We start from the raw sequence: 25,094 nt of genomic DNA, 5'->3' as shown, positions 1-25,094 counted from the left end.
GGGAATGAAGTTGGGGAACTGGGGAAAGGAAAAGTGGAGGGAGAACGGGGAGGCGGAAAAGGTGTAGTGGGTATTGGAGCGGGTGCAATAGGGGTTGTGAGAATTGGGGAGGCGGACTTCTGGAGGGAGAAATGGAGGTAGGTGAATGTGGGTGGGGCAATGATGTAGAGGTGTGTAGAGGGGAGAATGTGGGAGGGGGAATTACAGTGGGGGATTGGAGGGGAATGGTCAGTGGAATTTGAAGTGGACAAAGAGGGACAGCAAATGCAGGAAGAGAGAGGAGAATGCAACAGGGGATAATGGGGCCGGGAGGGCGGTAATAGAATGGGAAGAAGGAATGAGGGAGTGGATGACTCATAAGAGAAGGGTAATGGGTTAGGGAGGGATAATGGGAAGCTTAGTGCAGAAAAGGCTTGGAAGTGAATTAATAGACATAAACAGAATTATATAGTGTTTGATAGGGTAAATAAGCAGAAACCTTTTCCTATGGCAGTACTGTCGATAATCAGAGGACAACGATTTCAAATAAATGGCAAAAAACCAGAGGGTGAGATGATGATAATTATTTTCGCACAGAGTTATCGTGATCTGAAGCTCTCCTTCTGAACGGATGGTGGAAGCAAACTGAATAGGAACTTGCAAAACACAGTTGAATGCTTATGAAGTGGATGAATTTACAGGTTGCTGGAGAAACAGCTAGGGTAGGCTGGATTAAGTTAGAGAGCTCTTTCAAAGAGTCTACAATGTCCTGACTGGATGAATGGCCTCCTACTGTGCTGTAAGATGCATGATTCTATCAATGTGAGCAGTGATAATGTGAATTCCCCATGTAAACAGGCAATGCTGTAATCACTGGCTGTGATCAATGTGCAGCATCACAGTCTCACTGCGTCCTAAACCACTGCATCCTCAGCATCTACTTGTATCCAATAAATTCTGTGCCCAGCAACATTGACACAGCTAACACACAAATGTTCTGGCGATTTCTTTCCAGGCTGGTTGAGAGCCTGGAGTAGAGATGAAGAATGTATGGCAGTTGAGGGGAAATGGCTCTACTAAATCAGAACATCACTGTTTTCTGAAGCTATCTAGATGCTCATTTAACTCATTGCTAATTGTGGGATTTTGCTGTACATGCATTCATTGCTGCGTTACAACAGTGACTTCACGCTTAAACAGATTCTTGGCCTGGGAAGGGCTTTTTAACCTCATGGGGTGGTAAAAGGCTGTACAGAAATGGGAGCCCTTTCTCCCTAGCTGTTTACCGTTGCTCAGTAGGGTAAGCTTCTCCCTTGCATTTCTGTGTCCGAAAGTTGAGGAACTTGAGAAACTCGAGACTCTGCGCCAAGCCAATACTTGCTGCACTGACAGAGGGTTGGTACTGTGGGAGCGCTGCACTGTCTCAGCCTGACCCAGGGAGATAAGAGAGAATGTTCTTTCTCTTGGCTGGGTCCCGAGTTGGGTGGACGAAAATGAAGCTGCGCTTTCAATCTGTCCCTCAGCCTGACACTAGCAATCATTTGGTTTTGGGTTAACTTGCCTTTTCACTGAGGTTGAGAGAAAAATTGCTAGAATATGAGCAAGCAAGAAAGAGCAAGAAAATACAGTTATTAGATTCTAGCCTGCAAACCTAATCTCGGCATTCAAATAACGGTTACAACTGTTCTTATGTTTTATAATGTCATTTGGGCCCCTTCATCAGATTACAGCCTTGTAACACTCTTAAGGTATTCTTTATTCTCCATAGGAACCACAGAATGATTCTGTGTCTGTGCATCTTCATAAAAGACCTCATTATATACTGTGTGAATCAAATTATGCTCTAATTCTGTTTTATGGATGTCATTATTCACTATTATACTCGCTTGGAAATATCACTGTGGCATTGCTTCCAGCTGCTAGCAGTGATCACCTTATGTTATTTCATTTCAGCAGCAGCACTAAGATGGTTAGTTATTTTGATTTTTTAATAAGAAACAAGAGATTTTTCTTGAGATTTTTTTCTGATCTGAACTATATACTCCTATAGCTTACTTTATTCATTTCCCAAGCCGCTACACTGACTTTCCTGCAGCTAACTCGAACACAACTTTCTTTCACTTTTCTTTGAATTCTTTCTATGCATCTCCATTTCTTTACTTGTCTGTCTTTCTGTTTCAACCTTTGTAAATGACTTTCTAACTTCATATTATGTTTACATCTATTGTCCTTCCCCACCCACCCCAATCTTCCCCCTTTTAGTCCCTTGGGTTTCATGTCAACTTTCACTACAAGTCTATTCAGAAGGATTTTATTTTTTAAGTAACATGCTTGGGCTCCATGTATAAATGCGCCATAAAGACAAATAATGTGATGTTGAACTATACAAACACGGAAGGCTGCAGGTACTATCTTTGACCTGTGTTGAGCTAGCTGATCTAAATTGGGGGCAGCAGTGAAAAGCCAATAGTCTGTGTCCCTGGAGCCATTGGTGGATTATGCATATATGAAAGGGAATTAAAACAGATTGGCAACATGTGCAGGAGCAGATGAAATAAATTTATAAATGACTATTCATTGTGGCATCTTTAATGCAAAATATCTCGAAAGGTATGAGGCTTGATTTCAATCAGGGTTTGGGAACCTGATGTTCGGATAATTTTTGGTTCACAACCCTATCCACGTCAGCATCAATACTGTGACACTATTTTCAAGTGTAAAACACAGGATTGGCCCAGGGGTGAGTTTGACACCCATCAGTATCACTGGGAGCAGACTGAAGACATGACATAGAAACCAAGGGCCCTTTGAAAAGCTAAGCAGCAACCATGCCGTTGACTGAAGACATGTCACAGGAGGGTGCTGATTGGGCCAACATCGACACAGGCAGCACCAAAGTTTCTGATGCCCTTCTTGAGGCATTGGAGAACAGAGCACAAATGTCCAAGACCAACTGCTGTGGTAAGGCACTGGTGCTCTGTCATTTGCGGGTAGCTGACTCATGTGTGGTACACCCAGTGTCTTGGGTAGCACCTTTTCCTTGCAGATTGTAGCTCTGAATCCTCCCCCTGACCAGGAGGGTGCATCTACTGAAGCTCCTCCTCACTACTCTGTAAAATGCTATCTCAGCCTGACACACTTCTCAGGGCTAAAATCTCTCACTTGTGAAAAATACAATAATCTCAGCACCACCGGCTGGGCAATTATGCTCTATTCTCCTTTTAAATGAGCTGGCCAGTGTGTCTATTAACTCTCATGACTCCCTGCCGTGTTCACACCAGCGGCATCCTGACCAATCTCAGACACTGCGGTGTGTTCGGTGGCATGAGCAGGCAGTAAGGCATGATCAGTTTCATTATGGCGTGAAACCAGTTTGCAATTGCCCACTCAACCTGCCGACAGCAGAGATAAAAACAAAAAACTGTGGATGCTGGAAATCCAAAACAAAAACAGAATTACCTGGAAAAAATCAGCAGTTCTGGCAGCATCGGCGGAGAAGAAAAGAGTTGACGTTTCGAGTCCTCATCACTCTTCAACAGAACTGAGTGAATATTAGGAGTGGGGTGAAATATAAGCTGGTTTAAGGTGGGTGGGGGGGTTGGGGTGGGGGAGAGAAGTGGGGGGGTGTGGTTGTAGGGACAAGCAAGCAGTGGTAGGAGCAGATAATCAAAAGATGTCACAGACAAAGGAACAAAGAGGTGTTGAAGGTAGTGATATTATCTAAACGAATGTGCTAATTAAGAATGGATGGCAGGGCACTCAAGGTACAGCTCTAGTGGGGGTGGGGTTGAAAGACTAGCAGGGCATAAAAGATTTAAAAATAATGGAAATAGGTGGGAAAAGAAAAATCTATATAAATTATTGGAAAAAACAAAAGGAAGGGGGAAGAAATGGAAAGGGGGTGGGGATGGAGGAAGGAGTTCAAGATCTAAAGTTGTTGAATTCAATATTCAGTCCGGAAGGCTGTAAAGTGCCTAGTCGGAAGATGAGGTGCTGTTCCTCCAGTTTGCGTTGGGCTTCACTGGAACAATGCAGCAAGCCAAGGACAGACATGTGGGCAAGAGAGTAGGGTGGAGTGTTAAAATGGCAAGCGACAGGGAGGTTTGGGTCTTTCTTGCAGATGGACTGGAGATGTTCTGCAAAGTGGTCACCCAGTTTATGTTTGGTCTCTCCAATGTAGAGGAGACCGCATTGGGAGCAACGAATGCAGTAGACTAAGTTGGGGGAAATGCAAGTGAAATGCTGCTGCACTTGAAAGAAGTGTTTGGGCCCTTGGACGGTGAGGAGAGAGGAAGTGAAGGGGCAGGTGTTGCATCTTTTGCGTGGGCATGGGGAGGTACCATAGGTAGGGGTTGAGGAGTAGGGGGTGATGGAGGAGTGGACCAGGGTGTCTCGGAGGGAATGATCCCTACGGAATGCCACCAGGGGGGTTGAAGGGAAGTTGTGTTTGGTGGTGGCATCATGCTGGAGTTGGCAGAAATGGCGGAGGATGATCCTTTGAATGCGGAGGCTGGTGGGGTGGTAAGTGAGGACAAGGGGCACCCTATCACATTTCTGGGAGGGAGGAGAAGGTGTGAGGGCAGATGCGTGGGAGATGGGACGGACATGGTTGAGGGCCCTGTCAACGACCGTGGGTGGAAAACCTCGGTTAAGGAAGAAGGAGGACATGTCAGAGGAACTGTTTTTGAAGGTAGAATCATCGGAACAGATGCGACAGAGGCGAAGGAACTGAGAGAATGGGATGGAGTCCTTACAGGAAGCGGGGTGTGAGGAGCTGTAGTCAAGGTAGCTGTGGGAGTCGGTAGGCTTGTAATGGATATTGGTGGACAGTCTATCACCCGAAATTGAGACAGAGAGGTCAAAGAAGGGAAGAGAAGTGTCAGAGATGGACCATGTGAAAATGATGGAGGGGTGGAGATTGGAAGCAAAATTAATAAATTTTTCCAGTCCCGACAAGAGCATGAAGCAGCATTGAAGTAATCATTGATGTACTGGAGAAAGAGTTGTGGGAGGGGGCCAGAGTAGGACTGGAACAAGGAATGTTCCCATAAAGAGACAGGCATTGCAGAACATCTCCGGTCCATCTGCAAGAAAGACCCAAACCTCCCTGTCGCTTGCCATTTAAAATTTATAATAAATTTTACGAAAATATGCGTGCAGCAGACATTAATATTTTAGTACAATTTTAAAGCAACATCCAAAAGGCATATCCAAAAGAATATTGAGTTCAACAACTTTAGATCATGAACTCTCTCCTCCATCCCCACCCCCTTTCTGATCCCTTTTTTCCAATAATTTATACATATTTTTCTTTTCCCACCTATTTCCATTATTTTTAAATGTATTTCCATCCATTGTTTTATCTCTACCTTTTAGCCTATTTTGATTCTTTCTCCCCACCCCACCCCCACTTGGGCTATCTGTACCTTGCTCGTCCTGCTTTCTACCCTTAATGTCACCATTAGCACATTTCTTGGCTAATATCACCATCGTCAACACCTCTTTGGCCTTTTGTCTATGACATCTTTTGGTTATCTCCACCTATCACTGGCCCTCTATCCAGCTCTACCTGTCCCACCCCACCTTAAACCAGCTTATATTTCACCTATTTTCTATTCTTCCTTCGTTCTGGGGAAGAGTCATATGGACTTGAAATGTTAACTGTGCTCCTCTCTGCAGATGCTGTCAGACCTGCTGAGTTTTTCCAGGCATTTTTGTTTTTATTTCAGATTTCCAGCATCCACAGTGTTTTGCCCAAAAGACACCCTTGTTTCTTTTGTAGGATTCCTGTACTTTCTCAGTATTGATACCATGAGTTGTTACTTCTCCCTGACAAAAGAAGATCCTGGCCTATGACCTAGCTGGAGTAAGTTTCCAAAAAAATTTCATTTTTAGCATTAATAATATGCTCACTTGTGATAGCAAAAAGTCAATTATTGTACTGGCTTTTCAAGGGAAAGACCAGTTAAGTCGAGCTGTGGAGGATTACCCTGACCTTCCAGACCTGAAGAAGGATTGCTTAATGAAGCAAAGGCACATTCAAGTCAGAGGGAAGAAAACTGGCAAATGAGTGGCTGGATCAACAGAAGCAGAGGCTAGGGAGTGGGTTGTACATCACCCTTCGATGAAAGGGGGAAAAATAATGACACAACTCGTAATTATATAGAGCTTTAATAGAGTAAAACTTACTGTTTACTTAGCAAACAAAATTAGACAATGAGTCACATAGGGAGATGACCAAAAGCTGGTCAAAGAGATAGGTTTTAAAAAGCATCATAATGGAGGATCAAGAGGAAGAGAGGTTCAGGGAGGGAATGCCAGAGCTTAGGGCCTAGGTAGCTTGTAGCGCAGCCACCAAAAGTAGACCTATTAAAATCAGGGATGGGCAAGAATTGGAGGGGGTTTGCAAGGCTGCAAGAGGTTACAGAGATAGGGTGGGGGGTGGGGGAATGAGGTCATGGGGAGAATTTGAAAACAAGAATAAGAATTTTAAAATTAATGTGTTATTTAATCAGGAGCAAATATGGGTGAGTGAGCAGAGGTGAATTGGTAAATGGAACTTAGTGCAAAATGGGGCACAGGCGACAATATTTTGGATGACTACGAGTTTACAGAGCAGGGAAGATGAGAGACTGGCCAGGAGTATGTTGGAATAGTCAATTCTGGAGATATCAAAGGCATGGCTGAAGACTTCAGCAGGAGATCAGCTGAGGCAGGGGCAGAGCGAGGTGAAGTTAGGAAGGTAGAACTAAGTCTTAGTGATGGCTGGGACAGGTGGTTGGAAGATCAGGGTCAAATAGGAAACCTAAGTTACGAACAGTCTGTTTCTGCCTCAAGCAATTGCAAAGGAGGATAGAATTATGGCTAGGGAGCAGAGTTCATGGCAAGGACCGAGACAATAGCTTCGGTCTTCCCTTTATTTAATTGGAGGAAATTTCTATTCACCCAGTAAAGGATGTCGACAACCAGTCTGACAAATTAGAAACAATGGAGTGGTCGAGAGGGGTGGTGCTGAGATACAGCTGGATATCGTCAGAAGAGATGCAGAAACTGATGCTGTATTTTCAGATGACATTGCCATGTAGGTAAGGAACAAGAGGGAGCTAAAGATAGATCCTTGGGAGAGACCAGAGAAAACGGGCAAGGAGCAAAAAATAACAATTGCTGCTGTTTTGCAATTACACTTTTTTCTCAAGACGTTCATTCCAAATGTAATATAATCATAATTTCAAATCTCAAATTTCCTAACAGGATTGTTGAAATGTTATCTACATTATTATAGCAATGTGAATTCATCAGATTTCATAAGCAGAAAAAAATTCTACAAAATTGACCTTAATTTGTTAAATAAAAAGAAACTGCAAATGCTGGAAATCTTAAAAGAATTTTTGGGTATAGCAGGCCCAACAGTATCTTTCAGTGCGAAACCTTCAGCCTGATGAAGGATCTATGCCTGAAATGTAAACCTGACTTCTCTCTCTAGAAACTGACACTACTGTATATTTCCAGCAATTTCTATTATAGGTTTGTCTAGATATGACAAACTGTGCTGTAGTTCTCTTATGCAAGAACATCTTACTCCCTTTTTAACCCAAATACTTAAAAAAAAATCTGGTTACTATCTGCCAATCTGAGCGTGTAGTATATCCACCCATGTACAAAGATTAAACATTTTGTGTTTTAAAGTTGTCTTCTGAAATGTCATTCCCACTTTCACACTGGGACTCAGTTCCAGCCCTTAACCAATTCATAACAGTACCCCAGAACAACTCTACCTTTAACATTTCCTTTGTGGGAAAATATCCAACTCATGCTGTGCCTTGTGAACATGACTAATAAGGCTTTTGCCATGTAGGAAACTGTAAGCACAAACTTGGGACCCAATCTGGTGTGTTGCAAGATCACTATTCCAGTCATCTGCAAGAGCTCTTCCCAAGGTCTACACAAACAGAAGATATGTGCTCTTACTTTGACATGGATAGCACTTCAACCATTTCATTACTCCATATAAATGGTAATTTTTTATGAGACCATATGAAATGGAGCTGCTCAAGTGCAAATGAAAAATTATGTATGTCAATTCTTTTAAAAGTTTTTCATTTTCACTATGTGGAGTGCTTCTGTATGGTGACTAGACACACATATTGGAATAAGTGAAAACTTGTAAGAACAATGTTTCATTTAACCCTTCATTGACTACATTCCTCAGCAAATTTCCTTAATTTCTCAAGAATACTTGGCTGTAGTGTAGTACTAAAAACAACTTGAGATGTAGATTAGGAATTTTATGTGTGTTTTGATAGTTATCATTGATACTCAAACCAATATTGTGCAATTTCAAACCATGAACAGTTTTTATTTTCATAATCTTTATTTGGCAAAAATAAATATGAAGGATGTATCAAATATTGTCTTGCATTTTTATGGGTAGAAAAATATGTACAAAAATTACACTATTTTACACATTTACAAATTTTACACATTAAAAATATGCACAAAGAACTCAAATGTAGAAAAATTTACACATTTCAGTCTTTTGCTACCAGTTACAGTAATCAAAAACAGCACATAGAAATTATCACTTAGACAGTAGTATCTCATTTACACCTAGGACTTTTAACACTGTCTTCTCTGCTCCTGGATGGCTTATTAATTACATTAAAAATTATTTAGAACATCAGACATTGGCACCCGACTGTGACTTAGAAATTTTAGTGTACGTCACTGAAGGTTTTCATCATTTTAAATGATTGGGTAACCACACTTCAGTGTGCATCTTCAATTCTTTGAAGATGAATTGATGTACAGAAATTTCAGAGTGCCAATGCACAAAGAGAGCAGCTTCAACATCTGAGTGGGAGACCTCCAATTGCACAGTCATCATAAGAGAAGGGTACCTGGGAAATAATGAATTACACATTAGCAACAATTCCAGTGGCAAACATCAAGTCAAAATATACTAACAATTTAATGGTTTTATTCTACACAGCATTCTTAAAGGTATACTATATCAAATTACTTTGAGTCTACCCTTTAAGCACCTCAGTGGTTAAATACGTTTAGTTTCAGCACACTTACCTCCCAGTCCGAAGATTCAGATTCCCACATCTGTTCTTCTTCCCACATTATGCAAAGGGATGGATCTGTCACACTAATGAGTTCTGTCTGTATTCTGGAATTATCTCTTCCCAAGGTCAGGTGATATGGTGTACAGCCATTGTACATCAGCACATTGGGATCTGCTCCACACCGCACCAACAGCGACACCATTTCAGGATCCTGCTCTTCCACTGCAAGATGGAGGGCCGTCCGACCACTTGATGGTTCCTGTGGAGAAAAACACACCTTACAGTTAGTATTTGCCATGCAAGAGACAACCAGAAAGTCGTTGTTCAATATGCCAAAACTGAAATAATCAATAAAGTAAACAATTAATGTACCTGAGCATTAATGTCAGCTCCTAGTTGAGTTAAGTATTTCACCATCTGATGAAGTCTGCTTTTGACTGCCAACTGCAAACATGTAAGACCTAAAATGTAAAGTGAAAAAGGCTTAAATATGTGCAACTAACTAATATTCATTATCAATGAATGAAAGCCCATCAAGTTTCTAGTCATTATATTAAAGTTTTAAGTTGCATGCTATTATCAAAAACAAGAATCTTCTAAAACAGTTAGCTGGTCACAATAGGATAGCTACAGGTATTGCTTTAAAAGAAAATCCAACATTATATTTTATACCAACTTAAATCGAAAATGTAGAATTATTCTGAAAAATTAGAATTCCTATTTGAACTGTAAATATAGTGGAAAACTGTACCATTGTAGTTCTTGCTGTCCAAAAGGTTTCGGATATCATGTCTTGTGGAGAAATCACTGATAGCCTCCACACACAAGAACAAATTCATTTCACAAGCGATGTGCAGGGGAGAGTTCCCGTTAATGTCCCTCAGTCCCAGGTCTCCTCCAGCCCACAGCAAAGCCTTTAGCACCTTAGGCTGCTGTGTGATCACCGCCAAATGCATGGGAGTCTGAACAAAACAGCACAAAGAATTCCAGTGAGAATACTGTAGGGGAAACCATGGAAACACAATGTACTAAAGAAAACTGCAATATGCAGGAGTTATTTATGCTCCACCAGCCAATTATTGCATTTATTAATATATTAGGGACTTTCCAGTGCAAACAGGGACCACCCCTTTTAGCTGCTTCAGGTCGAGCATTAGATTCTTAGAACGTTATAATCAACTAGTGTTGTCCCCAATTTATTAAATTTAAAATAATAATGCCAGAGCTGTGCATAAAACTCCATTTAATTTTAATACAAAACCACCATAACCAGTGAATCAGTTGCAAATATTTACCTGTTTCAGGTTATTCTGATGGTGAAGGTACTGATCCCCAACACGGGTATTGTTGAGGATTTGGAAGACAATATCACCTGCTCCATGGATAATGGCCAAATGCAGAAATCTAAAAAGGGAAGGGAAATGCCATGTTAAAACTTGCTACATCAGGGAAACTCTGCACAGCAGCTCAACGCCGACGGAACTCTCCAAGATTGCGCAAGCTCGGGTTTTTTGGGTACTTTCCACAGTTAAATATTTACCAGACAACCACTAGCTGGCTGCCTGCCAGGGACTTTCCAGCGTCGAACAGGAACTGCACCGCCCAGCGCCGCTATTGCTAGAACATGGTGTTTTTTTCAACAGTCTCTAAGCCTCAAAGAGATTCATTTATATAACACTCTGCTCGGCCCATTTTCATTTGAAAAAAAAACAATTGAAATAAATCGTCATCTTTAAGTATTAATTCTGCAAGGTTTTGGGCTCTGGATCTTATCTTCAATTGAAATTTTACTCGGAGTTTGGAAACCTTCAGCGCTCGGTAAAGTGCTATTTTAAAGCAAATCGTTACTTTTTCCAGTTGTATTTTGTAATTGTATTTTCTCCAATGCGAGATTTTTGGGGCAATTTCCTTTTTTTTCTCTCGAAACTACCTTATTCTGTAAGAATAAAAGTCTCCAAATGACTTACGTATCTCCATCCTCCGAGACGAATTCTTTCCAACTGTGAGCTGCCTCCGGCTTGTCGGCCAGGCTCAGCTCCCGGATCTCCCTCAGCACCTCCTCGTCCTTCTCATTCATTGAGCCGATGCCGCTGTCACAGCGCTCCTCACACAGCGCAGCCTGTTTCCCGGCTGCAGGCTGCATCGAGCCGCACGGATAATCCAGCTTCCCATTGCACTTGCTGTGCTCATCCAAGTTGTTGATGCAGTTATTAAATAACATGGGATCGGCCATCACTTCTACAATAAGTTTCCCAGTAAAAGAGAGGCCAAAAGAAAAACAACCCAAAAATTAGTACAGCACAATGCCTGGTTCTCCTCAAACACCGAACTCCTCTGCCACGTCTCAGGACTGTAGAGGTTACTCTACGAGGCAAGGTTTTATAACCTCACATGTCGGGGCTTTTTCTGGGCGGGGTTTTGTCTCCGCCTCCAAAGTGTCACGCAAAGTGTCTCAGTGCTTTTGGCTGGGAAATTCCAGAGCAATTAATGTGCTCAATTAGAAAAAGAACAAGACGTACCAAATGGGGAAAGGAGGGAAACCCCCCCAGGTCCTCAGTTCAGAAATTCACAGGACGTCCCAGAAAAAAGGCCTTGGCTGTACATTAATTCAACCAGTTCTCACTACTGTTAGCACCAATATGATTTGTGCACTCTGCACATTATTCTGCATTATCTATTCATTTAATTTTTTTTGGTTACATTTACAGGAGCCTTTCCGGTATATTTTGTAATGAAGTTTGGTGGAGTGGGAAGCTGTGTGAAAATATTAAAGAAAGTCCCATTCGTTGCTGTACTCTGCACGGGAACAGCCCGCCAAAAAAAATGGCAGGGGCTGTGGTATTTGGCGTTCTAGGTTATGCATCCTGTTCATCATTTCCAAACCAGTAACCTGGAAAGTCTGCATGGGAGGGGGGAATTTAAGCGAAGGTGGTTTTGAAACAAGATGACCTTTGATTTTCTAATTAATGACTTCTAGGGTGAGGAGGGGAATACATTAAAACTAAAATGCACCAAGCCAAATTCATCATAGTCTTGCAATTGCATACTTTGTGTTCTGCAGATTGCTGAAGATGCACATTCTCTGAAATCACATAGGATGGATTAAAATAACTTTTCAATACTTTTAGAAAAGCAAGCTTCAGTATTTTGTTCATTGAAACCTCCAGTGTAATACATTTAAACAATTTCGACCAAACTTATGATTGCAGTACTTTGCTGTTTCAACATTCACTCTTTAGATTTAATTTTACTTGATGGTTATATAATAACACTGGAAAATAATTTTAGCAAATGTATCAAAATCAGAAATAGTGGAAGAGATAAAATACCATCAGTCAGTCACCAGTTTTTGTTTCCTAGTTTTTTTTCGCAACAAGAGCTATGACTATACATTAAATTACAATTGAAGGCCATGACCAGCTCTTGTTTAGTGCGGTAATAGGAATTTTCCAGTCAAATTCAAATGCATTTCCCAAGGGAAAGAACTGCCATTTCATGAAATTTACACAGTATATATTCAAAAGTGCATGCAAATGGAAATACAAAATATAGTTCTTGAACAGTTAAAAATTTACTAATTTAAAAAGAAAGTTTTGTTTAAAGTAATTAAGCAATTTTATTTCAGCATACAGTGATCTGTAATTTCTCTCTAAAATCCTGAATATGTGGTCGCCTCCAAAATTATGCCCATCTTTTTTGTAACTCCATATTTGAACCTCTCTAATCAGGTTTCTGCCCAGCCACAGCACCGAAAACGTCTCTATCAAAGTCACAAATTGCATTCTACGTAACTGTGACTGTGGCAAACAATCCTCTTCATCTTTCTCAACCTGTCTGTTGTCTTTGACATGGTTGTCATTGTCCAGCTGACTGGAACTGCCCCTGCCATGATCCATTCTTGCCTATCCAGTGGTAGATCTCTATGCATTCACATGTGGGCACCACTTCATCAGGGAAGATTCAACCTCTTCCTGAACAGAGCACATCCCCTGTGCTCCGGTGGCATTGACCACTGCTGCCACGGCCTCCCAGGCCAGATTAGTGACTCTGGTAGACCTCCTGCAGCCGTTGTGTGGACAGAGAACATCACGGCAGCCTCCCACTGTGTCCAGCAGGCACCCTAGAGAGGCATTACTAAATTTGGGGCCTGCCGTCTTCTTTGCTCTCAGGTTCATCTGTCACTTGGAGCAGTCCTGGTCTGGAGACATGAACTAGGCTGTGCTCTGGTACACTTTAAATATGGCGTCCGGAGTGCGGAAGCGCTGAAGTCACAGAGTGGCAGGCAAATCCAAGCCTGCTGCCAGTGATCAGGAGTGTTTCCTGTGAATGCATTATTAATGAGGTGGGATGTGCCAAGAATGGGATGATATAGCGTAAAACATGCATTGAGGCCAGTGAGTAAAATGTCTTTTTTCATGCCTGCTACCACACTTAGTGCAAATCTGGGACAATTCTGCCCTATGTCTTTTCCCTGGTACCACTCAAGCAGAATCAGATTATATGCACCCTTGTTTGACCCTGACATGAGCTATCAACCTCATAACCTTTCCATCTCAAAGACTAGCTCTGTAACATCATCCATCACCAGTACCCACTCCCCCATTTCTGTCCTCAGGCTCAGCCCAATCTGCTGCTGCAACCCACATTCATGCTTTAGTTGCTTTCAAACTCAAGTATTCCAATCCTCTCCTGGTTGTCTTCCCACTTTCCATCCTCCATAAACCTGAGCCAATCCAAATCTGTGCTGTCCATACCCTAACCTGGCACAGGGCCTGTTCACTTGCCAGCCCTGTTCTTGCTGACCTCCATTGCCTCCGAGTCCGCCAAAGCCTCAAACATAAAGTTCTTATCCTTGTATTCAAATCCCTCCATGAGCTCACCCTTACATATTCCTGTGACCTCCTCCAATTTACCACTCTACAAGGACTCTGCATTCCACCGACTCTGGCCTCTTGTGCATCTCCCATTTCCTTTGCCCTATCATTGGCGGTTAGGTTTTCAGCCAAGCAGGCACTAAAATTGTAACAGCTTGAATGTATGGTTTATGTAAATGTCATTAAGTCAGACCTATTTTACATAATTCCCACCTTTCACAACAACATAATGGGGTAGAGTTTCCACTTCTTTAAGCTAGTTAAATCAGTGTGATACAGGTGAAATCAGGCAAATCAGTACAAGATAGAGAATTTTAAATGTAAGTGAGTTACACCCAAAACCACTTACATTCATGTTTTCTGTGATCTCTTCCATTGGTTTAAGATTCAATTTGCCTGGATCGGGTTCCTCCTACAAACTGGCCATGCCCCTGGGCAAAATTGTGAGATTTCAACAATTGCCCTGGTTGGAGGTGCATCAAATTGTGCTTTTTTCAATTCACAGACACAAGTAGGTGCCTTTTTAAAGTTTTTTCATATCAAACATAAATAAACAAAGAAGCTGATTAGTGTACATCAGTAAAATTACTAAATGGTTGCATGTAGTTTTTTTTAAAAGTCATTTTTTGTGGTTTTAAATCAGGTTACTCAGGTAGAAGAATGTCTATTTTTGGTCATATACCCATTGTCAGCTGTATTATTAAAACTGCACTAAGTTATCACTTTTAACTATACCAAGAAATACTTTTTAATGGAAAAAAATGATTATGTCTATTATGCTGCCTGATTACGCTGGTTTATGGAATTTTACTTTTGTGGTTATGCAAATTAATTTAATGGGAAACTTGAACCGTAATCCAACCAGCACAATTTCAGAAGTATTTTGGAAGCAATTTCCCAATTGCACCTATTGTGGAAATCCAGTCCCTTTATAGGAAGACAAACAGAAACATGCTATTGTACATAAAGTCCTTGAGCATTTTTGAAATAATAACACTGTGTGAGTTGCAATGTGGACTCAGGAAGCAGATTGGGATTACTTTAGCCGTGTGAGACATTCCATTTCTGGGGAGGGGAAATGCTGACAAAACTTATCTTGCTGCAATTTTGCTTCCTGTTCGCAGCGACAGGATTGAACAGAGATTGGTCACTGAATAGACCATGATTTAAATGTGGCAGTAGTAGGCTTTATGAGAGGGATCAGGAAAAGATTGTCCAAACTCCAGGATTGGCCCCAACTCTATAGAGTGCCCTCTACTGGAACAGTACTATTAGATTCTCTTAATTCTTTTACTATTTTTCTTGCCAATTCTTTTGTTCCCTCTTCACCTGAAAGTGCTAATTTCTTTCTGGGGTAAAAATCCATAAGAACTGGTTATCCTCTGGTACCTAAAATAAATGATTGTTACTCATCTGTAAGCATTTATAACAACTTTCTAAATTTCAAGTGCAGAGTTGGTATATACCAAATGAGGCGAAACTTACAGAAAAAAGACTTTAATAAAGATTCTTATGAAAAGCTGTGAAGATGCAGAAAATTTGGATTTATTTTAAAGTGCTAGCCAGGCCCAGCAGCTAGGGCACCAAAGCAGACACAGATAATCGCAGCCTTACTTGAAAGCTAAAAACTTGTACAAAGGGCTCAGCTGTAAATTTGCAAGTAAGAAATGGGAGACACACATGGGATAACTCAATCAAGAAATGGGGAAGGCCATTTTGCACCGTCTGATAGCCATCTCCAAAGGACAATGCTTAGTCTCCGCACTGCAATTACTGTACAAGTACACAATTATCAGTCCACCAGGGTGGGGGGGGCAGGTGGGGGTCATTGTGCTGTTCCTTTGTCTAACTAACACCATTGAGTTGTAACTGATATTAAAAGATATATAAACTGTGCTCATTTGAGCCTTGGTGGAGAAGCACCTGGATTGCCCAGTGTTTGCTCCCCGCATGCGTAATAAAGGAACTACTTGAATATTGCATCTGGACTCTGAGTGTTGAAATTTTGTACCAGAGTGTTCCTCAGACCTTCCAATTGGCGCTGCGAGCAGGGTACAGAGGACACAGGACACCAAATGGGAACCGGGACGAGTCACCGTGTGAGTACATTTTTATTCATACTAAATCCAACTCCATCCCAACCCAGGAAGTGTCAGGCGCCCCGCGTATCTGAAACCTAGCCTCCAGGCAATAGTTCAAGGGGTGGTAAGGGTGGGGTAGAAACGCTTGTATTATAGATTGTTATAATTACATCTGGTATTAGTCGCAAGTAACGAGTTCGGTCAGAAAGGACCCAGGTAAGAACGGTACTGCTGATGACAACTATACCCCGACCATCTTACCCAGAGATGGCCAGTAGTGACAAACTTGAGTGGGGACCAGAGGGATCCTTGACACAGCATTTAGCTGACAAAATAAGAAATTGATAGGCAAAATGATAAAAAACAATTGGAACTCATTTGACTCATCCACCGATCAGAGAAAATGGTGGGATACTCTAAAAAAAAGACAAAGCTGATAAAGCATGGATCCTAATGTTAAGATAACACGTAGAGTTAAGTAAGAAAGTAAACACAATGTTGGCCAACAAATCCCAAAATGAAGAGCTAGTACAGCCAAAAAATCTCATGTCAGTTTCGCCAGCTTTAACACAGCGACCAGTAGCTCCACAATACACAGATAATGTAGATTGGAATGGGCTGGCGGAACAGACAGCAGGATATGAGGGATATTGGGAAGCGGGTTGGGAATCAGCACCCCCATATCCCGTGGCCCCAATTAAGATAGAGTATGTGCCCCTGGTGCCCGGACAACCAGGCAGACCAGGCACAGTAGCAAGTTGATTTCCAAGCCTTTAGAGCAGAAATAGCACAAGTCTTAGGGCAAGCTTCAGTTAATTGGAATATAGTGACTGGAGTAAAACAGGAAAAGGGCGAGGGTGCCCATGAATATGGCAATTGGAAGTTTGAGGCATATTGTAACCAGGTGCTGCGCCGAACCAAGACGATGTACACTTTATGCAATTGTACAAGGCTGGCCTTAGCCTGGCCCACCAGGCAATCCTAGACGCCAGGCTAGTAGACAAGAACACATATGATGAGCTAGATAGATGGGCCACTCCCAGGGTAGATAACCACATAGGGTTATCTAAGGTAAAGGTGTCGGCAGTGGAGGTTACAGACCCCACTGAAATGGTGGCCACCACGACAGCTGTCCCTAAACCCGAGGTGTGCTTTATTGTAAAAACAACAGTACAATTTTATAGTATGTAGATGATATCCTAATAGTGTCAGAATCAGACAGGGGCCACATCAGAGCCCTTCTGGTAGTCTTAAGGACACTGAAAAATGCTGGATTTAAGATAAGCCCCAAAAAGGCGCAGGTAGGGCAAACACTAGTTGGGTACTTAGGACACGAGATCAGTCAAGGAAACAAGATTCTATCACAGGACAAGAAAATGGCCCCAAATTGTAGACAATACACCCTGTTGAAACTGTATCATGAATCAGAAGGGGCAGCAGAAGGGGCAGTATGCTCAGTAGACTGCTTCAGAACTGGTGGTGCACTGGTATTGGCAGGAATATAGCCAAATATTGTCAGAGATGCATCATTTGCACCGATCAAAGTAAGGTTGTCATATCAGCCGCGCCCCAAGGGCCCATGGGAAAACCTACAGATAGATTTTATGGGACCCTTTCTGACAGCAGGGGAAAGAAATGCTGCCTGGTCATAATTGACCAGTTCAATAGATGGGTGGAGGCTTTCCCCACCAGGGACTGCAGCGCCACCATGGTCGCAAAGATCCTCGCTTTTGAAGCAGTACCAAGATGGGGAATCCCTTTACAGGTAGATTCAGATCAAGGAATGCATTTTACGGACAGTGTTATGAAAAGGACGTATGAGCTGTTCGGGGTAAAACAGAAATTTCACGTACCTTACCATCCACAAAGCTTGGAAATGGTAGAACGTATGAACTGCAGATTAAAAAACGCTATTGGAAAGGCAATCACAGCAACTGGTAGAGGATGGGTGGATGTGCTACCCTGCATATTGATGGGACTGAGGGCCACCCCTAACAGGACAACTGGGTTAAACCTTTTATTAGTTAATGACCAGGAAGGCATAGCCGCCAGAAGCGAGGATATGGGACCCATCAGAGATAAAATTTAAAACTATATTAAGCCATTGGATGGACAGCTAAAGGAATTACAACAGGAAGTGAAGGACCAACAGGATATCAGGGATTTAGCAGAGAGGACAAAAGGGGGACCCCCGTCACCACTGGCTGAGGTTGGAGACATGGTGTTTGTTCAAATCACCCCTAGCCAACCAGGTTTTGCCCCTAAATGGACTGGACTGGACTGTACAAAATTATTTTGACCAGCGATTCATGTGCCTGTGTCGATATGAAGGGAAAAGGTAGGTGGAAACACTGGTCGCAACTGAAAAGTCATGATGTAAGTATGAAAGACTGAATTACCGGGCAGTGGGGGGAAAACGGGCAACGAGCAGTCCATACTGTGTTAGCCAAGTGTTTTAGGACTCATTCCCGATCTGGAGGACTGGCCATCTGAAAGACAAAGGGGGAATCCTCAACTACGGGGAGGGTCACCGTGGGCTGTGCACAAGGAACGGTGAAAAGGAGAAAGCTGCCTCTTATATATGACCTAACCCCTGGTGCCAGCAGTGTGCTTCATTACAGAAATAACAATAACCTGGTAACATCCACACCAAGATAAAAAAAAAAACTGGGTGTCGATAATCATTACCAGGGCCCTGGCTATCACAGCCACCGGCATATAGAATGTAAACCGTGAAGTAAGAATGTCAGCGACGGATATTGCGTGAAAGGAGGTGTGAATGTCACAACGGAAAGGTCAATGCTCTTCAAGTGTGGCACCGGGATTATGCAACTATCCATTGGAATGAGCGATGTACAGCACCTAGGGCAGAGCTCGGATGTGGGAATGGAACTCCGATGAAAAAATAAGGGCCCAACATGCTTCCAGATCAGTGATGGCATGGACAGAACCAGGACATGTGCAAAGGGGGCACAGGTCCAGATATAATGTGTGAGAGATTTTTCGCAATTTACCTTCACACCCCGGAACAACAACAACTGGGGTCACTGTCCTGGGGTGGAGGGCTTGGGAATGACAGATAACTGGCATTGGATCTTTGAGGCCCAAACACGCAAAGTTGACTACAACGGCGGACCCCCAGACTGACACCACCCTGCTATCACAGGACACAATGACACCACAAAGACTATCTTGCCCAGACATGACCCATGGACCACAGATTGGACTGGTATGATAAAGTTAAACATGAAATTGTACCAGTAATTGTAAACTTGGCAGGTATACAGCTGCCTGCGTATTGCAGTAACCAAGCGCCCCTATGAAAACTATACAAATTACTGAGTAAGGCTGTGATTAATCAGGCGGCTGACGCCACGGGCGCCGATAGATTCAGGGGAAATGCTGCTTTCCACCGCCAGAAGAGAGAGTTAGTTAACAATGTACTGGCACCTCTCCTGTGGCCAGAGAGGATTTGAAAATTAATGCCAGGGCCCCTGCTATCTCCTCCCTTGCCTCCCACAGCAGCCTGGGATACATCTCATCTGGGCCTGGGGGTTTATCCACTTTTAAGCCCACTAAAACCGTTATTATCTCCTCCCTCTGAATGCTAATTTGTTCAAGTATATCACAGTCCCACTTTCTGATTTCTATACCTACATCGTCCTTCTCTATAGTGAATACAGGTGCAAAGTATTCATTTAAAACCTCACCTACGTCTTCTGGCTCCTCACACAGATTGCCACTTTGGACCCTAATGGGCCCAACTCTTTCCCTGGTTACTCTCTTGCCCCTAATATACTTATATAATGCCTTTGGATTTTCCTTTATTTCACCCTCTAGCTTTTTATCATGCCCCCTCTTCGTCTCCTCATTTCTTTCTTAAGTAACCCACGCGCTTTCTATATTCTTCTAGCGGCTTCAGCTATTTTGAGCCCTCAGTATCTACCATAAGCTTCCCTTTTTTTCCTTATCCAATCTTGTATATTCCTCGACATCCAGGGTTCTCTGGGCTTGATGGTCTCACCCTTCACCTTTATGGGAACATGTTGGCCCTGCACTCTCACTATTTCCTTTTTGAGTGACTCCCACCGCTCTGACGTAGATTTTCCTACAAGTAGCTGCTCACTGTCCACTTTGGCCAGATTCTGTCTCATCATTTTAAAATCAGCCTTCCCCCAATTCAGAACCTTTATTTATGGTCCATCTTTTTCCATTTCCATAACTACCTTAAACTTTACTGAGTTATGCCCCTACCCGCCCGCCTCCCCCCCACCCCCTGCCCAACTGACACTTCTACCACTTGCCCAGCTTCATTCCCTAAATTTGGTCCAGCAGTGCTCCCTCTCTTGTAGGACTTTCTATGTGCTGGCTTAAAAAGCTCTCTTGGATACATTTTAAGAATTCCACCCCCTCTAAGTCTTTCACCCTTTACGTATCCCAGTTAATATCCCACACAAGTTGAAATCCCCTACAATTATTACCCTATTATTTTTACAATTCTCTGAGATTTGCCTACATATCTGCACTTCTATCTCTCCCTGACTGTTTGGGGGCTCGATAATACATTCCCAGTAGTGTGATTACTCCCTTTTTGTGTTTAAATTCTACCTTTATGGTCTCTTTTGAGGAACCCTCCTTATTGCAGTAATTGGCTCCTTGATCAATATTGCAACACCACCTCCTCTTTTACACTCCCACACCCCCTGTCTCGCCTGAAGATTCTATACCCCTGAATATTGAGCTGCCAGTCTTGCCCCTCCCTCAACTACATCTCCATGATAGCAATGATATATACCCATGTGTTAATCAACATGCTCAACTCAGCTGACTTACTCGCAAGATTCCTTGCATTAAAATAAATGCCATCCAGCCTTGCCATGCACCCTTGTGCTTTAACTTGACTTTATACGTTCTGTCTTCCAGACTGACTTGATTTTTCTTCTATATTTGCTGTGCATCACTCCCTACTATACCTCCACTCCGTATCCTACCCCCTGACAAATTAGTTTTAACCCCTCCCAACAGCACTAGCAAACCTCCCTGCAAGGATGTTGGTACCATTCCGGTTCAGCTGCAACCCGTCCGACTTGTACAGGTCTCACTGCCCCCAGAAACAGATCAAGTGATCCGGGAATCTATAGCCCTCCCTCCTGCACCAGCTCTTCAGCCATGCATTTATCTGCTCTATTCACCTATTGCTATACTCACTAGCACATGGCACCAGGAGTAATCCAGAGATTACAACCTTTGAAGTCCTGCTTTTCAATCTGCTACCTAGCTCCCTAAGTTCTTATTGAAGGACCTCATCCCACTTTCTACCTATGTCGTTGGTATCAATGTGAACCACAATCTCTGACTGTTCACCCTCTCTCTTCAGAATGCCCTGCAGCTGTTCAATTACACCCTTGACCCTGACCCCAATGAGGCAACACACCACGTCTGGAGTCACGTCTGCGGTCGCAGAAATGCCTCTCTGTACCCCTCGCTATTGAATCTCTTACCACTCTTGCTCTTCCTCTCTTTCTCCTCCCACCTTGTGCAGCTGGACTCTGGTTGCACTCCCCAGAGGAACTGTCACTCCTACCGTTTTCCAACACAGAAAAACTGTTCTTGAGTGAGATGCACTCTGGAGCTTTCCTTACTACCTGCCTGCCTCCCTTCTTCTGACTGGTGGTCACCCATTCCTTCTCTGACTGCACTTCCTTAAGCTGCAGGGTGACCATGTCTAAAAATGTGCTATCCATGTAACTTAGCCTCACGGATGCACTGCTGTGCCTCCAGCTGATGCTCAATTTCCAGAATTCGGTGCTCAAGCTGGTCAAACCGATGGCACTTCCTGCAGATGTGGTCATCCAGAGTGCCAGGGGCATCTAAGACTTCCCACATTCTGCAGGCCGTGCAACACTTGGGACTGAGCTGTAGTTTGAATCCACTTGAGATAATGAAAACTAAGTGACTGAGACTGTTCATGTAGTCAGAATTTTGTCAAGTCTTTAACAATATAATTAAAGCATTGATTCATTCTGGAAAGAAAGAACTGACATAGATCCTTTCATGACCTCAGGATATCTCAAAGCACTTTAGAGTGAATGAAATACTTTCAAGGTATAGTCACATGTAGGAAACAGACCAATGCACGCACATTCCTAGTGCCAGGTGTACTTGTGATGTTGTGGATATTTGTCTGGTTTTAGGCCCAGAATTGGTGCTACACAGGCAACATGCGTCCTAAACAGGAGCCCAGAAGATGGCTTGAAATTGGACTTTGGACTTTATTTCAATAATTTAGGCATGTCGCCAGCATGTGCTGCCCCTCCACAATGCACCTCAAAAGTTGGATTTTCGGCTGCTTGCCTCACTGATGGCAATGCTATGATAAGTGCAAGGGGATGAGTTTGGGAAAGGCAACAAAAAGAGGATAGTAGCGTCTAGTACAGCAGGTACAGCAGGTAATAAGGAAGGCAAATGGAATTTTGGCATTTATTGCTAAAGGAATAGAGTATAAAAATAGGGAGGAACAACGCAAACTGGAGGAACAACACCTCATCTTCCGACTAGGCACTTTACAGCCTTCCGGACTGAATATTGAATTCAACAACTTTAGGTCTTGAGCTCCCCCCTCCATCCCCACCCCCTTTCTGTTTCCCCCTTCCTTTTGTTTTTTTCCAATAAATTATATAGATTTTTCTTTTCCCACTTATTTCCATTATTTTTAAATATTTCAAATCTTTTATGCTCTCCCCACCCCCACTAGAGCTATACCTTGAGTGCCCTACCATCCATTCTTAATTAGCACATTCGTTTAGATAATATCACCAACTTTAACACCTATGTGTTCTTTTGTCCTGTTGTTTGTGACATCTTTTGATGATCTGCTTCTATCACTGCTTTTGCCTACAACCACACCACCCCCTCCACTTCTCTCTCTCTCTCTCTCTCTCTCTCCCCCACCCCCCACCCCACACCTTAAACCAGCTGATATTTCAACTCTTTCTTGGACTCGAACTCAAGTTCTGTCGAAGGGTCATGAGGACTCGAAACGTCAACTCTTTTCTTCTCCGCCGATGCTGCCAGACCTGCTGAGTTTTTCCAGGTAATTCTGTTTTTGTTTTATAAAAATAGGGAAGTGTTGTTGCAGCTGTACAAGGCATTGGTGAGACCGCACCTGGAGTACTGTGCACAGTTTTGGTCCCCTTATTTGAGGAAGGATGTTGTTGCACTGGAGGCGGTTCAGAGGAGGTTCACTAGATTGATTCCAGAGATGCGGGGCTTGTCTTACGAGAAGAGATTGAACAGTTTAGGCCTATACTTGCTAGAGTTTAGAAGGATGAGAGGGGATCTAATTGAGGTATATAAAATGCTAAAGGGGATGGACAAAGTAGACGTGGAGTGGATGTTTCCTCTTCTGGGGCATTCTAGAAAGAGAGGCCATAGTTTTAGGCTAAGGGGTGGTAGATTTAAATCAGAGATGAGGAGGAATTACTTTTCTCAAAGGGTCGTGAATCTATGGAATTCACTACCTCAGAGTGCAGTGGAAGCCGGGACGCTGAATAAATTTAAGGAGGAAATAGACAGTTTTTAAATTAGTAACGGGTTGAAAGGTTATGGGGAGTGGGCAGGAAATTGGAGTTGAGGCCGAAATGAGATCAGCCATGATCGTAATGAATGGCGGGACAGGCTTAAGGGGCTTATTTGCCTACTCCTGCTCCTAGTTCTTATGTTCTTATGTAGTAATGCCCAGCAAGATTGCTGTAGAGCTGTGAGGTGCACTCCTGGCTCTACTGTCACCACAAAAATTTAAATTTACCACGCTGCTGGTGGTTTCCACCAGGAAATCCTGAGCAGAGAAGGTCCACTGCCAGCTTCACTTCAGGCAGCTCAATTTCTCAGAGTGCTCCTAAAACAGGTGTTAGCCAGTTCATTACCACATGTAATTGGCCTAATGCAGCTGCCCCTATTGACTGAAATTTGTCCAAAGTCAATAGGATGTAGGACATTTTTCAGGCGTCCATGGGGTGTAGGGCAAAACCATATAACATTCCTTATTTTGTCCCAGTTTTCCATCCTGAAAATTGATGCAATGATGACTAATTTCCACCCTCTACAGTCTAAACAACATCTATTTATTTTGTAACTAGATTCTGTAGTTTGCCCATACTAGGAGATTATCTTTCCATATACAAAACTAATTAATAAACCATTTTAAAATTGAATGTGAGGGCAGATTGCCTTATTTGAGCAAAATAATGATCCAGTAAATGAAACAACAGATATTGTTTCCATACAATTTCATGTACTTAGGGTTGATGTATATTTGCTCAACAGGACATGAATGGCTATTTCACTGGGTAACACTATAGTGCTAAAGTTATTTTATGTTAGTCCAAAGACTTGCGGTTATTTGGCATGTCATTGCATCACTCAGAAACATTCCAAGACAATTCATATCCAATTAATTACTTTGAAGTACAATATGTGTTATAGAGGCAGAGCCCATAGCTGATGAAGGTTACAGGCAGAAACTAATTTGAATAATCCGGCAGACAAAGAGAAGCAATGTTACCAGAGCAATATATTGTTTCTTCTATGTCCAATTCAATTTTATTTTAAAAGCATTAAAGCAACTGGATTAGCCAGAGCTAATTAGTTGTATTTGCAGCTAATTAACACATTACTTGGCAATGACAATAGCAGTCATGCTCATGGAATTCATTGACAGATAAACTGCGGTAGAGTTATACGTCAGTTGACTACTTGTAATGCTGTTTACTGACACAGCAGTGATAGGTGCAGCCCTAAAATTTACAGAATCTTTTGGTACAAATTTCTTGGTTAGTCTAACAGTGGAAAATCCTAGGGAGAAAAATCTTCTGAGTAGTCCCCAAAATTCCTCTAAGTGAGACAGTGAGAATCATTAGTCCCATCTGTAAAGGGATTCCCAATTTTCAAAAAAAGTGCGTATTTTCTGGCCTAGGCACAATGGGAATTTTGGAACCAGTTTACTTTGAGTTAACATTGCTGTAATATCAGGCACAAATAGTTGACACAATGAACATCTTTCAGTCATTTTCTAGGTAACCAAGATATATGGA

The 25,094-nt window shown here is 42.5% G+C and overlaps 1 protein-coding gene across 1 annotated transcript; it reads right to left on the bottom strand.

Moving 5' to 3' along the window:
• Window positions 1-8,309: 8,309 nt before the first annotated feature.
• Window positions 8,310-11,410, bottom strand: nfkbiab (nuclear factor of kappa light polypeptide gene enhancer in B-cells inhibitor, alpha b). The gene is made up of 6 exons (XM_041213818.1): window positions 11,015-11,410; window positions 10,343-10,451; window positions 9,799-10,009; window positions 9,420-9,508; window positions 9,058-9,306; window positions 8,310-8,876 (listed from the first exon to the last, which is right to left on the bottom strand). The coding sequence occupies exons 1-6, from the start codon at window positions 11,278-11,280 to the stop codon at window positions 8,823-8,825; spliced, it is 978 nt and encodes a 325-aa protein (XP_041069752.1). The 5' UTR covers window positions 11,281-11,410; the 3' UTR covers window positions 8,310-8,822.
• Window positions 11,411-25,094: the final 13,684 nt, after the last annotated feature.

The sequence above is a fragment of the Carcharodon carcharias genome, chromosome 20, assembly GCF_017639515.1.
Source record: "Carcharodon carcharias isolate sCarCar2 chromosome 20, sCarCar2.pri, whole genome shotgun sequence".
Lineage (NCBI taxonomy): Eukaryota > Metazoa > Chordata > Chondrichthyes > Lamniformes > Lamnidae > Carcharodon > Carcharodon carcharias.
This window is presented reverse-complemented; position numbering and strand designations above follow the sequence as displayed.

Coding starts and splice junctions, on each gene's coding strand:
- nfkbiab (XM_041213818.1), bottom strand. CDS start 11,280: ATGGCCGATCCCATGTTATTTAATAACTGCATCAACAACTTGGATGAG. Junction 10,452..11,014: donor GTCTCGGAGGATGGAGATAC/GTAAGTCATTTG, acceptor TTCCCTTTTTAG/ATTTCTGCATTTGGCCATTA. Junction 8,877..9,057: donor CTGAATCTTCGGACTGGGAG/GTAAGTGTGCTG, acceptor ATTATTTCCCAG/GTACCCTTCTCTTATGATGA.